This window comes from Oncorhynchus tshawytscha, unplaced genomic scaffold (genome assembly GCF_018296145.1).
Source record: "Oncorhynchus tshawytscha isolate Ot180627B unplaced genomic scaffold, Otsh_v2.0 Un_scaffold_3672_pilon_pilon, whole genome shotgun sequence".
In the NCBI taxonomy this organism is placed as follows: Eukaryota; Metazoa; Chordata; class Actinopteri; order Salmoniformes; family Salmonidae; genus Oncorhynchus; species Oncorhynchus tshawytscha.
The window spans coordinates 236,441-248,849 of NW_024609769.1; the positions used below are offsets into that span (position 1 = coordinate 236,441).

A 12,409-nucleotide genomic window follows, 5' to 3' on the forward strand; every position below is an offset into this window, starting at 1 on the left:
CCAACCAAAGGCAGGAAATAAAAGCTTATTAGCTGTAATTTGGCACAAATATGTAGTTGCTTTGTTTGAGGCATGGCCGCCATCTCCAGAGGTGGTTCCACTAATGTCCATGGAAGTGTTCTGAAAGCAGGGTACCTTGGGGAATTTCTCATGTCTTTGGGGAGTTTTTCATGTGTGGACGGACAGTCATTAGCAAGCTAGTTCAGGTAAATTACATCAATTAAATGTTCTTGTTCTTTGTAGGGTGATCAAGGTCTACCAGGCTTGGCAGGACTTCCAGGACAGAAAGGCGATCAAGGAGACAAGGTAAAGGAGATGTTGAATATCTATCTGGCTCAATAAATACCATCATGACTGTGCAAGTGTACACAGGTATTGTACCTGTAGAATTCAGTTACAATTCTAACAGAGATAAAGCTGTTGTGCTTCCTTAGTCACATATTTCAGGGAGAGAGACAAAGACGGAGACGGAGAAAAGACAGACAGAGACGGAGAAAAGACAGACAGAGACGGAGAAAAGACAGACAGAGACGGAGAAAAGACAGACAGAGACGGAGAAAAGACAGACAGAGACGGAGAAAAGACAGACAGAGACGGAGAAAAGACAGACAGAGACAGAGAAAAGACAGACAGAGAAAAGACAGACAGAGACGGAGAAAAGACAGACAGAGAGAGAAAAGACAGACAGACGGAGAAAAGACAGACAGAGACGGAGAAAGACAGACAGAGACGGAGAAAAGACAGAGAGAGAAAAGACAGACAGAGACGGAGACAGACAGAGACAGACAGAGAAAGACAGACAGAGACGGAGACAGACAGAGACGGAGACAGACAGAGACGGAGGCAGACAGAGACGGAGGCAGACAGAGACGGAGGCAGACAGAGATGGAGACAGAGAAAAGACAGACAGAGAAAAGACAGACAGAGAAAAGACAGACAGAGACAGAGACGGAGACAGACAGAGACGGAGACAGACAGACGGAGGCAGACAGAGACAGAGGCAGACAGAAACAGAGACAGAGAAAAGACAGACATAGAAAAGACAGACAGAGAAAAGACAGACACAGACAGACAGAGACAGAAATAAGGAAATATGTCCTGGATTGTGTGTTATCCTCCATGATTTAACAATGGAAATAAGTCCCAGACTGTATTGTGTGTTATCCTCCATGATTTAACAATGGAAATAAGTCCCAGACTGTATTGTGTGTTATCCTCCATGATTTAACAATGGAAATAAGTCCCAGACTGTATTGTGTGTTATCCTCCATGATTTAACAATGGAAATAAGTCCCAGACTGTATTGTGTGTTATCCTCCATGATTTAACAATGGAAATAAGTCCCAGACTGAATCAACTAAAGTAATAGAACAAGCATGAAATTCAGTCCTTTTACAATATATAACCGTCAGTATCAGTTCAACATTTCATTTGCTATGTGTTTCAAGCCTTGAAATCAGACACAAACAAGTACAGGTGGCTCTCCATTACGCCTCTCCATTGTTTTTTTGTGAAATTGTGCGAACTCAAAAATAATGTGGTGCGTTATGGGATTCCACATCGCTCTGAAGCCTTTGAAGTGGCTATCGGAGGGTCTAATACATCCTTTTCACTCCCTCAGCATAGGGCCACTTGTGTATATGGCAGATGAGCGTGTGAATGCACAAATGGAGGGCTGAGGGCCAAAGGGACTGACAGAAAGAGAGAGAGAAGAGCCAGTGTGTTTGACAGAAAAGAGAGAGAGAGAAGAGTCAGTGTGTTTGACAGAAAGAGAGAAGAAGAGTCAGTGTGTTTGACAGAAAGAGAGAAGAAGAGTCAGTGTGTTTGACAGAAAGAGAGAAGAAGAGTCAGTGTGTTTGACAGAAAGAGAGAAGAAGAGCCAGTGTGTTTGACAGAAAGAGAGAAGAAGAGCCAGTGTGTTTGACAGAAAGAGAGAGAAGAGCCAGTGTGTTTGACAGGAAGAGAGAGAAGAGCCAGTGTGTTTGACAGAAGAGAGAGAAGAGCCAGTGTGTTTGACAGAAGAGAGAAGAGAGAGAGAAGAGCCAGTGTGTTTGACAGAAGAGCCAGTGTGTTTGAGAGAGAAGAGCCAGTGTGTTTGACAGAAAGAGAGACAGAAGAGAGAGAAGAGCCAGTGTGTTTGACAGAAGAGAGAGAAGAGCCAGTGTGTTTGACAGAAAAGAGAGAGAAGAGCCAGTGTGTTTGACAGAAAGAGAGAGAGAAGAGCCAGTGTGTTTGACAGAAAGAGAGAGAGAGAAGAGCCAGTGTGTTTGACAGAAAGAGAGAGAGAAGAGCCAGTGTGTTTGACAGAAAAGAGAGAGAAGAGCCAGTGTGTTTGACAGAAAAGAGAGAGTGTGTTTGACAGAGAGAAGAGCCAGTGTGTTTGACAGAAAGAGAGAGAGAGAAGAGCCAGTGTGTTTGACAGAAAGAGAGAAGAGCCAGTGTGTTTGACAGAAAGAGAGAAGAGCCAGTGTGTGTGTTTGACAGAGAGAGAGAGAAGAGCCAGTGTGTTTGACAGAAGAGAGAGAGAAGAGCCAGTGTGTTTGACAGGAAGAGAGAGAAGAGCCAGTGTGTTTGACAGAAAAGAGAAGAAGAGCCAGTGTGTTTGACAGAAAGAGAGACAGAGAAGAGCCAGTGTGTTTGACAGAAAGAGAGAAGAAGAGCCAGTGTGTTTGACAGAAAGAGAGAGAGAAGAGCCAGTGTGTTTGACAGAAAGAGAGAGAGAGAAGAGCCAGTGTGTTTGACAGAAAGAGAGAAGAAGAGCCAGTGTGTTTGACAGAAAGAGAGCCAGAGAAGAGCCAGTGTGTTTGACAGAGAGAGAGAAGACTCAGTGTGTTTGACAGAGAGAGAGAGAAGGGCCAGTGTGTTTGACAGAAAGAGAGAGAGAGAAGAGTCAGTGTGTTTGACAGAGAGAGAGAAGAAGAGCCAGTGTGTTTGACAGAAAGAGAGAGAAGAGCCAGTGTGTTTGACAGAGAGAGAAGAGAGCCAGTGTGTTTGACAGAAAAAGAGAGAAGAGCCAGTGTGTTTGAAGAGCCAGTGTGTTTGACAGAGCCAGTGTGTTTGACAGAGAGAGAGAGAAGAGCCAGTGTGTTTGACAGAAAGAGAGAGAGAGAAGAGTCAGTGTGTTTGACAGAGAGAGAGAAGAAGAGCCAGTGTGTTTGACAGAAAGAGAGAGAAGAGCCAGTGTGTTTGACAGAAAGAGAGAGAAGAGCCAGTGTGTTTGACAGAAAGAGAGAGAAGAGCCAGTGTGTTTGACAGAAAGAGAGAGAGAAGAGCCAGTGTGTTTGACAGAAAGAGAGAGAGAAGAAGAGCCAGTGTGTTTGACAGAAAGAGAGAGAGAAGAAGAGCCAGTGTGTTTGACAGAAAGAGAGAGAGAAGAGCCAGTGTGTTTGACAGAAAGAGAGAGAGAAGAGCCAGTGTGTTTGACAGAAAGAGAGAGAGAAGAGCCAGTGTGTTTGACAGAAAGAGAGAGAAGAGCCAGTGTGTTTGACAGGGAGAGAAGAGTCAGTGTGTTTGACAGAGAGAGAAGAGTCAGTGTGTTTGACAGAAAGAGAGAGAGAAGAAGAGCCAGTGTGTTTGACAGAAAGAGAGAGAGAGAAGAAGAGCCAGTGTGTTTGACAGAAAGAGAGAGAGAAGAGTCAGTGTGTTTGACAGAAAGAGAGAGAGAAGAGTCAGTGTGTTTGACAGAAGAGAGAGCCAGTGTGTTTGACAGAAAGAGAGAGAGAAGATCAGTGTGTTTGACAGAAAGAGAGAGAAGAGTCAGTGTGTTTGACAGAAAAGAGAGAGAGAAGAGTCAGTGTGTTTGACAGAGAGAGAGAGAGAAGCCAGTGTGTTTGAAGAGCCAGTGTGTTTGACAGAAAGAGAGAGAGAAGAGTCAGTGTGTTTGACAGAGAGAGAGAAGAAGAGCCAGTGTGTTTGACAGAAAGAGAGAGAGAAGAGTCAGTGTGTTTGACAGAGAGAGAGAGAGAGAAGGGCCAGTGTGTTTGACAGGGAGAGAAGAGTCAGTGTGTTTGACAGAGAGAGAGAGAGTGTGAGACAGGGCCAGAAGAGCCAGTGTGTTTGACAGAGAGAGAGAAGAGTCAGTGTGTTTGACAGAAAGAGAGAGAAGAGTCAGTGTGTTTGACAGAAAGAGCCAGAGAGAAAGAGAAGGCCAGTGTGTTTGACAGAAAAGAGAGAGAGAGAAGAGCCAGTGTGTTTGACAGAAAAGAGAGAGAAGAGTCAGTGTGTTTGACAGAAAAGAGAGAGAGAAGAGTCAGTGTGTTTGACAGAAAGAGAGAGAAGAGCCAGTGTGTTTGACAGAAAGAGAGAAGAAGATCAGTGTGTTTGACAGAAAGAGAAGAGCCAGTGTGTTTGACAGAAAGAGAGAGAGAAGATCCAGTGTGTTTGACAGAAAGAGAGAGAGAGAAGAGCCAGTGTGTTTGACAGAAAGAGAGAAGAAGATCCAGTGTGTTTGACAGAAAGAGAGAAGAAGATCCAGTGTGTTTGACAGAAAGAGAGAGAGAGAAGAGCCAGTGTGTTTGACAGAAAGAGAGAAGAAGAGCCAGTGTGTTTGACAGAAAGAGAGAAGAAGAGCCAGTGTGTTTGACAGAGAGAAGAGAGAGAAGACTCAGGGGGTTTGACAGAAAGAGAGAAGAAGATCCAGTGTGTTTGACAGAAAGAGAGAGAGAAGAGTCAGTGTGTTTGACAGAAAGAGAGAGAGAGAAGAGTCAGTGTGTTTGACAGAAAGAGAGAAGAAGAGTCAGTGTGTTTGACAGAAAGAGAGAGAGAGAAGAGCCAGTGTGTTTGACAGAAAAGAGAGAGAGAAGAGTCAGTGTGTTTGACAGAAAGAGAGAGAGAAGAGCCAGTGTGTTTGACAGAAAGAGAGAGAGAAGGCCAGTGTGTTTGACAGAAAGAGAGAAGAAGATCCAGTGTGTTTGACAGAAAGAGAGAAGAAGATCCAGTGTGTTTGACAGAAAGAGAGAGAGAAGAGTCAGTGTGTTTGACAGAAAGAGAGAGAGAGAAGAGCCAGTGTGTTTGACAGAAAGAGAGAAGAAGAGTCAGTGTGTTTGACAGAAAGAGAGAGAGAGAAGAGCCAGTGTGTTTGACAGAAAGAGAGAAGAGTCAGTGTGTTTGACAGAAAGAGAGAGAGAGAAGAGCCAGTGTGTTTGACAGAAAGAGAGAAGAAGAGCCAGTGTGTTTGAGAGAGAGAAGAGCCAGTGTGTTTGACAGAAAGAGAGAGAGAGAAGAGTCAGTGTGTTTGACAGAAAGAGAGAGAGAAGAGTCCAGTGTGTTTGACAGAAAGAGAGAGAGAGAAGCCAGTGTGTTTGACAGAAAGAGAGAGAGAGAAGAGCCAGTGTGTTTGACAGAAAGAGAGAGAGAAGAGCCAGTGTGTTTGACAGAAAGAGAGAGAGAGAAGAGCCAGTGTGTTTGACAGAAAGAGAGAGAGAGAAGAGCCAGTGTGTTTGACAGAAAGAGAGAGAAGAGCCAGTGTGTTTGACAGAAAGAGAGAGAGAAGAGCCAGTGTGTTTGACAGAAAGAGAGAGAGAGAAGAGTGTGTTTGACAGTGTGTTTGACAGAAAAGAGAGAGAGAAGAGCCAGTGTGTTTGACAGAAAGAGAGAGAGAAGAGTGTGTTTCAGTGTGTTTGACAGAGAGAAGAGCCAGTGAGAGAGAGAGAAGAGCCAGTGTGTTTGACAGAAAGAGAGAGAGAAGCCAGTGTGTTTGACAGAAAAGAGAGAGAGAAGAGCCAGTGTGTTTGACAGAAAGAGCCAGAGAGAAGAGCCAGTGTGTTTGACAGAAAGTCAGAGAGAGAGAAGAGCCAGTGTGTTTGACAGAAAGAGAGAGAGAGAAGCCAGTGTGTTTTTGACAGAGAAGAGAGAGAGAGAAGAGCCAGTGTGTTTGACAGAAAAGAGAGAGAGAAGAGCCAGTGTGTTTGACAGAAAGAGAGAGAGAGAAGAGCCAGTGTGTTTGACAGAAAGAGAGAGAAGAAGAGCCAGTGTGTTTGACAGAAAAGAGAGAGAGAAGAGGCCAGTGTGTTTGACAGAAAGAGAGAGAGAAGAGTCAGTGTGTTTGAGAGAGAGAGAAGAGTCAGTGTGTTTGACAGAAAGAGAGAGAGAGAAGAGCCAGTGTGTTTGACAGAAAAGAGAGAAGAAGAGCCAGTGTGTTTGACAGAAGAGCCAGAGAAAGAAGAGAGAAGAGCCAGTGTGTTTGACAGAAAGAGAGAGAGAAGAGCCAGAAGAGTCAGTGTGTTTGACAGAAAGAGAGAAGAAGAGCCAGTGTGTTTGACAGAAAAGAGAGAGAAGAAGAGTTTGACAGTGTGTTTGACAGAAAGGGAGAAGAAGAGCCAGTGTGTTTGACAGAAAGAGAGAGAGAAGAGCCAGTGTGTTTGACAGAAAGAGAGAGAGAAGAGCCAGTGTGTTTGACAGAAAGAGAGAGAGAAGAGTCCAGTGTGTTTGACAGAAAGAGAGAGAGAAGAGCCAGTGTGTTTGACAGAAAGAGAGAGAGAGAAGAGCCAGTGTGTTTGACAGAAAGAGAGAGAGAAGAGTCAGTGTGTTTGACAGAAAGAGAGAGAGAGAAGAGCCAGTGTGTTTGACAGAAAGAGAGAGAGAAGAGTCAGTGTGTTTGACAGAAAGAGAGAGAGAGAAGAGCCAGTGTGTTTGACAGGGAGAGAAGAGTCAGTGTGTTTGACAGGGAGAGAAGAGTCAGTGTGTTTGACAGAAAGAGAGAGAGAAGAGCCAGTGTGTTTGACAGAAAGAGAGAGAGAGAAGAGCCAGTGTGTTTGACAGAAAGAGAGAGAGAGAAGAGTCAGTGTGTTTGACAGAGAGAGAGAGAGAAGAGCCAGTGTGTTTGACAGAAAGAGAGAGAGAGAAGAGCCAGTGTGTTTGACAGAAAGAGAGAGAGAGAAGAGTCAGTGTGTTTGACAGAAAGAGAGAGAGAAGAGCCAGTGTGTTTGACAGAAAGAGAGAGAGAGAAGAGGGCCAGTGTGTTTGACAGAAGAGAGAGAGCCAGTGTGTTTGACAGAGCCAGTGTGTTTGACAGAGAAGAGCCAGTGTGTTTGAAGAGAGAGAGAAAGGGCCAGTGTGTTTGACAGAAAGAGAAAGAGGGCCAGTGTGTTTGAGAGAGAAGGGCCAGTGTGTTTGACAGAAAGTTTGAGAGAGAGAAGGGCCAGTGTGTTTGACAGAAAGAGAGAGAGAGAAGAGCCAGTGTGTTTGACAGAAAGAGAGAGAGAGAAGAGCCAGTGTGTTTGACAGAAAGAGAGAGAGAAGAGCCAGTGTGTTTGACAGAAAGAGAGAGAGAAGGGCCAGTGTGTTTGACAGAGAGAGAGAGAAGGGCCAGTGTGTTTGACAGAAAGAGAGAGAGAAGAAGAGCCAGTGTGTTTAGGAATGAAGAATGATAGGAAGTCATTCCTCTGAACAGGTGGTGATTCGCCTATTAGGACCAGATGGTCTTTGTGGTCATTGACCCAATTACCATAGAGTGGTGTAGTTTGGGTAAAGACATTTTGCAGAGCTAGTAGGAACTTGGTTGTGTCCTAAATGGAACCCTATTCCCAATATAGTGCACTACTTTGGAGCAGAGCCCTATGGGATATCTTATAGGCCTGGTCCAAAAAAATGCACTATATAGAGACTAGGCTGCCATTTGTTATGCAGTCCTTCTGTTTTCCCCTTAAAACCACTCAGGAATTCAGAGAAAGTACAACAGCTACTACACAAGCTTTAAATCATTCTACCTGAAGGACCGACCGAGAGGAGGGGGAATTGGGTTATTTGTGAAACTCTCCATTATAATTAGTATGTTCCTGCTGTAGAAGTGGCGTGAGGTTTGTTATAGTGGTCTACTAGGACCAAAGAAAACACCTCAGTCCATATATCCTTATTGAACTAGTCTTGGCACTTTAGCCACCATTAAATCATTAAAAGTAGCACAAAATAAATCTCTTTAAAGTCATAATTCGTTGTTTTTTTTTTCAGGTTGAAAGTAACTTGTAGGGAAACCTCCAAGTGTATCATACTCAGGTGAATAGACTCCTGTGAGCACACCATTTACTTGTTCTATTAAACTGGGAATCCAAAACAATGTCATGTCACTTCTGAAAGGGTCATTTAATTACTGTACCTCTGTTGAAGTTATACGTTTTGACAGACAGGCTGGGTTCAGCGACACTGTGACAACCAATCAACTGCCCCGAATAGGATTCCTGGCATTATTATCACTTTTCAGAAGAAGTGCATTGTGGGACTAAATTAAATTAGTGACAGCTCGTTGAGAAGGCAAGCAGGCAGGGTGGAATGGAGTACATCTGTAGTGCGGTGCTGAACACGTTCTGGGTATTGTAAAGGAATCATAAAAAGCAATCATTTCATGACGACGTCAATGTTTAGATTTTATTCCACCTAGGAGCGGTGAATGTGTTAATACTAGGGCTGTACATCGTATAACATAGTACCAGGGCTGTACATCGTATAACATAATACTAGGGCTGTACATCCTATAACATAGTACTAGGGCTGTACATCGTATAACATAGTACTAGGGCTGTACATCCTATAACATAGTACTAGGACTGTACATCCTATAACATAGTACTAGGGCTGTACATCCTATAACATAGTACTAGGGCTGTACATTGTTGAACATAGTACTGGGGCTGTACATTGTTGAACATAGTACTAGGGCTGTACATCGTTGAACATAGTACCAGGGCTGTACATCGTATAACATAGTACTAGTACTAGGGCTGTACACCGTATAACATAGTACTAGGGCTGTACATCGTATAACATAGTACTAGGGCTGTACATCGTATAACATAGTACTAGGGCTGTACATCGTATAACATAGCACTAGGGCTGTACATCCTATAACATAGTACTAGGGCTGTACGTCGTATAACATAGCACCAGGGCTGTACGTCGTATAACATAGCACCAGGGCTGTACGTCGTATAACATAGCACTAGGGCTGTACGTCGTATAACATAGTACTAGTACTAGGGCTGTACGTCGTATAACATAGTACTAGGGCTGTACATTGTATAACAGAGAATGTACAGAGAAATCAACTGAATCATTTCAACCAGAAATGTGCACTATTGTTTTCTCCACAGTGTTATAAATTGTGTTATAGGGCTGTACATTGTATAACATAGTACTAGGGCTGTACTTCGTATAACATAGTACTAGGGCTGTACGTCGTATAACATAGTACTAGGGCTGTACATCGTATAACATAGCACCAGGGCTGTACATTGTATAACATAGCACTAGGGCTGTACATCGTATAACATAGCACTAGGGCTGTACATCGTATAACATAGTACTAGGGCTGTACATTGTATAACATAATACTAGGGCTTACATCGTATAACATAGTACTAGGGCTGTACATCGTATAACATAGTACTAGGGCTGTACGTCGTATAACATAGTACTAGGGCTGTACATCGTATAACATAGTACTAGGGCTGTACGTCGTATAACATAGTACTAGGGCTGTACGTCGTATAACATAGTACTAGGGCTGTACGTCGTATAACATCGAATAACATAGTACTAGGGCTGTACATCGTATAACATAGTACTTGGGCTGTACATCGTATAACATAGCACCAGGGCTGTACATCGTATAACATAGCACCAGGGCTGTACATCTTATAACATAGCACTAGGGCTGTACATCGTATAACATAGGACTAGTACTAGGGCTGTACATTGTATAACATAGTACTAGGGCTGTACATCGTATAACATAGTACTAGGGCTGTACATCGTATAACATAGTACTAGGGCTGTACATCGTATAACATAGTACTAGGGCTGTACATCGTATAACATAGGTACTATAGTACTAGGGCTGTACATTGTATAACATAATACTAGGGCTGTACATCGTATAACATAGTACTAGGGCTGTACATCGTATAACATCGTATAAAATAGTACTAGGGCTGTACGTCGTATAACATAGTACTAGGGCTGTACATCGTATAACATAGTACTAGGGCTGTACATCGTATAACATAGTATAAAATAGTACTAGGGCTGTACATCGTATAACATAGTACTAGGACTGTACATCCTATAACATAGTACTAGGGCTGTACATCCTATAACATAGTACTAGGGCTGTACATTGTATAACATAGTACTAGGGCTGTACATCGTATAACATAGTACTAGGGCTGTATGTCGTATAACATAGTACTAGGGCTGTACATCGTATAACATAGTACTAGGGCTGTATGTCATATAACATAGTACTAGGGCTGTACATCGTATAACATAGTACTAGGGGGCGTATAACATAGTACTAGGGCTGTCGTATAACATAGTACTAGGGCTGTACATCGTCGTATATAGTACTACATATAACATAGTACTAGGGCTGTACATCGTATAACATAGTACTAGGGCTGTACATCTTATAACATAGCACTAGGGCTGTACATCGTATAACATAGGACTAGTACTAGGGCTGTACACTATAACATAGTACTATAACATAGTACTAGGGCTGTACGTCGTATAACATAGTACTAGGGCTGTACATCGTATAACATAGTACTAGGGCTGTACGTCGTATAACATAGTACTAGGGCTGTACGTCGTATAACATAGTACTAGGACTGTACATCCTATAACATAGTACTAGGGCTGTACATCCTATAACATAGTACTAGGGCTGTACATTGTATAACATAGTACTAGGGCTGTACATTGTATAACATAGTACTAGGGCTGTACATCGTATAACATAGTACTAGGGCTGTACATCGTATAACATAGTACTAGGGCTGTACATCGTATAACATAGTACTAGGGCTGTACATCGTATAACATAGTACTAGGGCTGTACATCGTATAACATAGTACTAGGGCTGTACATCGTATAACATAGTACTAGGGCTGTACATCGTATAACATAGTACTAGGGCTGTACATCGTATAACATAGTACTAGGGCTGTACATCGTATAACATAGTACTAGGGATGTACATCTTATAACATAGTACTAGGGATGGACATCATATAACATAGTACTAGGGCCGCACATCGTATAACATAGTACTAGGGCCGTACATTGTATAACATAGTACTAGGGCTGTACATCGTATAACATAGTACTAGGGCTGTACGTCGTATAACATAGCACTAGGGCTGTACATCGTATAACATAGTACTAGGGCTGTACGTCGTATAACATAGTACCAGGACTGTACATCGTATAACATAGTACTAGGGCTGTACATCATAACATAGTACTAGGGCTGTACATCCTATAACATAGTACTAGGGCTGTACATCGTATAACATAGTACTAGGGCTGTACATCGTATAACATAGTACTAGGGCTGTACATCGTATAACATAGTACTAGGGCTGTACATCGTATAACATAGTACTAGGGCTGTACATCGTATAACATAGTACTAGGGCTGTACATCGTATAACATAGTACTAGGGCTGTACATCGTATAACATAGTACTAGGGCTGTACATCGTATAACATAGTACTAGGGCTGTACATCGTATAACATAGTACTAGGGCTGTACATCGTATAACATAGTACTAGGGCTGTACATCGTATAACATCGTATAACATAGGGCTGTACATCGTATAACATAGTACTAGGGCTGTACGTCGTATAACATAGTACTAGGGCTGTACATCGTATAACATAGTACTAGGGCTGTACATCTAGGCTATAACATAGTACTAGGGCTGTACATCGTATAACATAGTACTAGGGCTGTACATTGTATAACATAGTACTAGGGCTGTACATTGTACAACATAGTACTAGGGCTGTACATCGTATAACATAGTACTAGGGCTGTACATCGTATAACATAGTACTAGGGCTGTACATTGTATAACATAGTACTAGGGCTGTACATCGTATAACATAGTACTAGGGCTGTACGTCGTATAACATAGTACTAGGACTGTACATCCTATAACATAGTACTAGGACTGTACATCCTATAACATAGTACTAGGGCTGTACATCGTATAACATAGTACTAGGGCTGTACATTGTATAACATCGTATAACATAGTACTAGGGCTGTACATCGTATAACATAGTACTAGGGCTGTACATCGTATAACATAGTACTAGGGCTGTACGTCGTATAACATAGTACTAGGGCTGTACATCGTATAACATAGTACTAGGGCTGTACATCGTATAACATAGTACTAGGGCTGTACATTGTATAACATAGTACTAGGGCTGTACATCGTATAACATAGTACTAGGGCTGTACATTGTATAACATAGTACTAGGGCTGTACATTGTACAACATAGTACTAGGGCTGTACATCGTACAACATAGTACTAGGGCTGTACATCGTATAACATAGTACATCGTATAACATAGTACTAGGGCTGTACATCGTATAACATAGTACTAGGGCTGTACATCGT

General features: G+C 42.6%; 1 protein-coding gene across 1 annotated transcript in view; it reads left to right on the forward strand.

Annotated features, from left to right (window-relative positions):
- Positions 1-12,409, forward strand: part of LOC112239043 (collagen alpha-1(XIX) chain) — a gene marked incomplete at its 3' end in the record, with an annotated part of 235,180 nt that overhangs the window by 37,030 nt on the left and 185,741 nt on the right. The window contains 1 exon segment of the mRNA XM_042317802.1: positions 244-306. Coding sequence (XP_042173736.1) covers positions 244-306 — 63 coding nt within the window.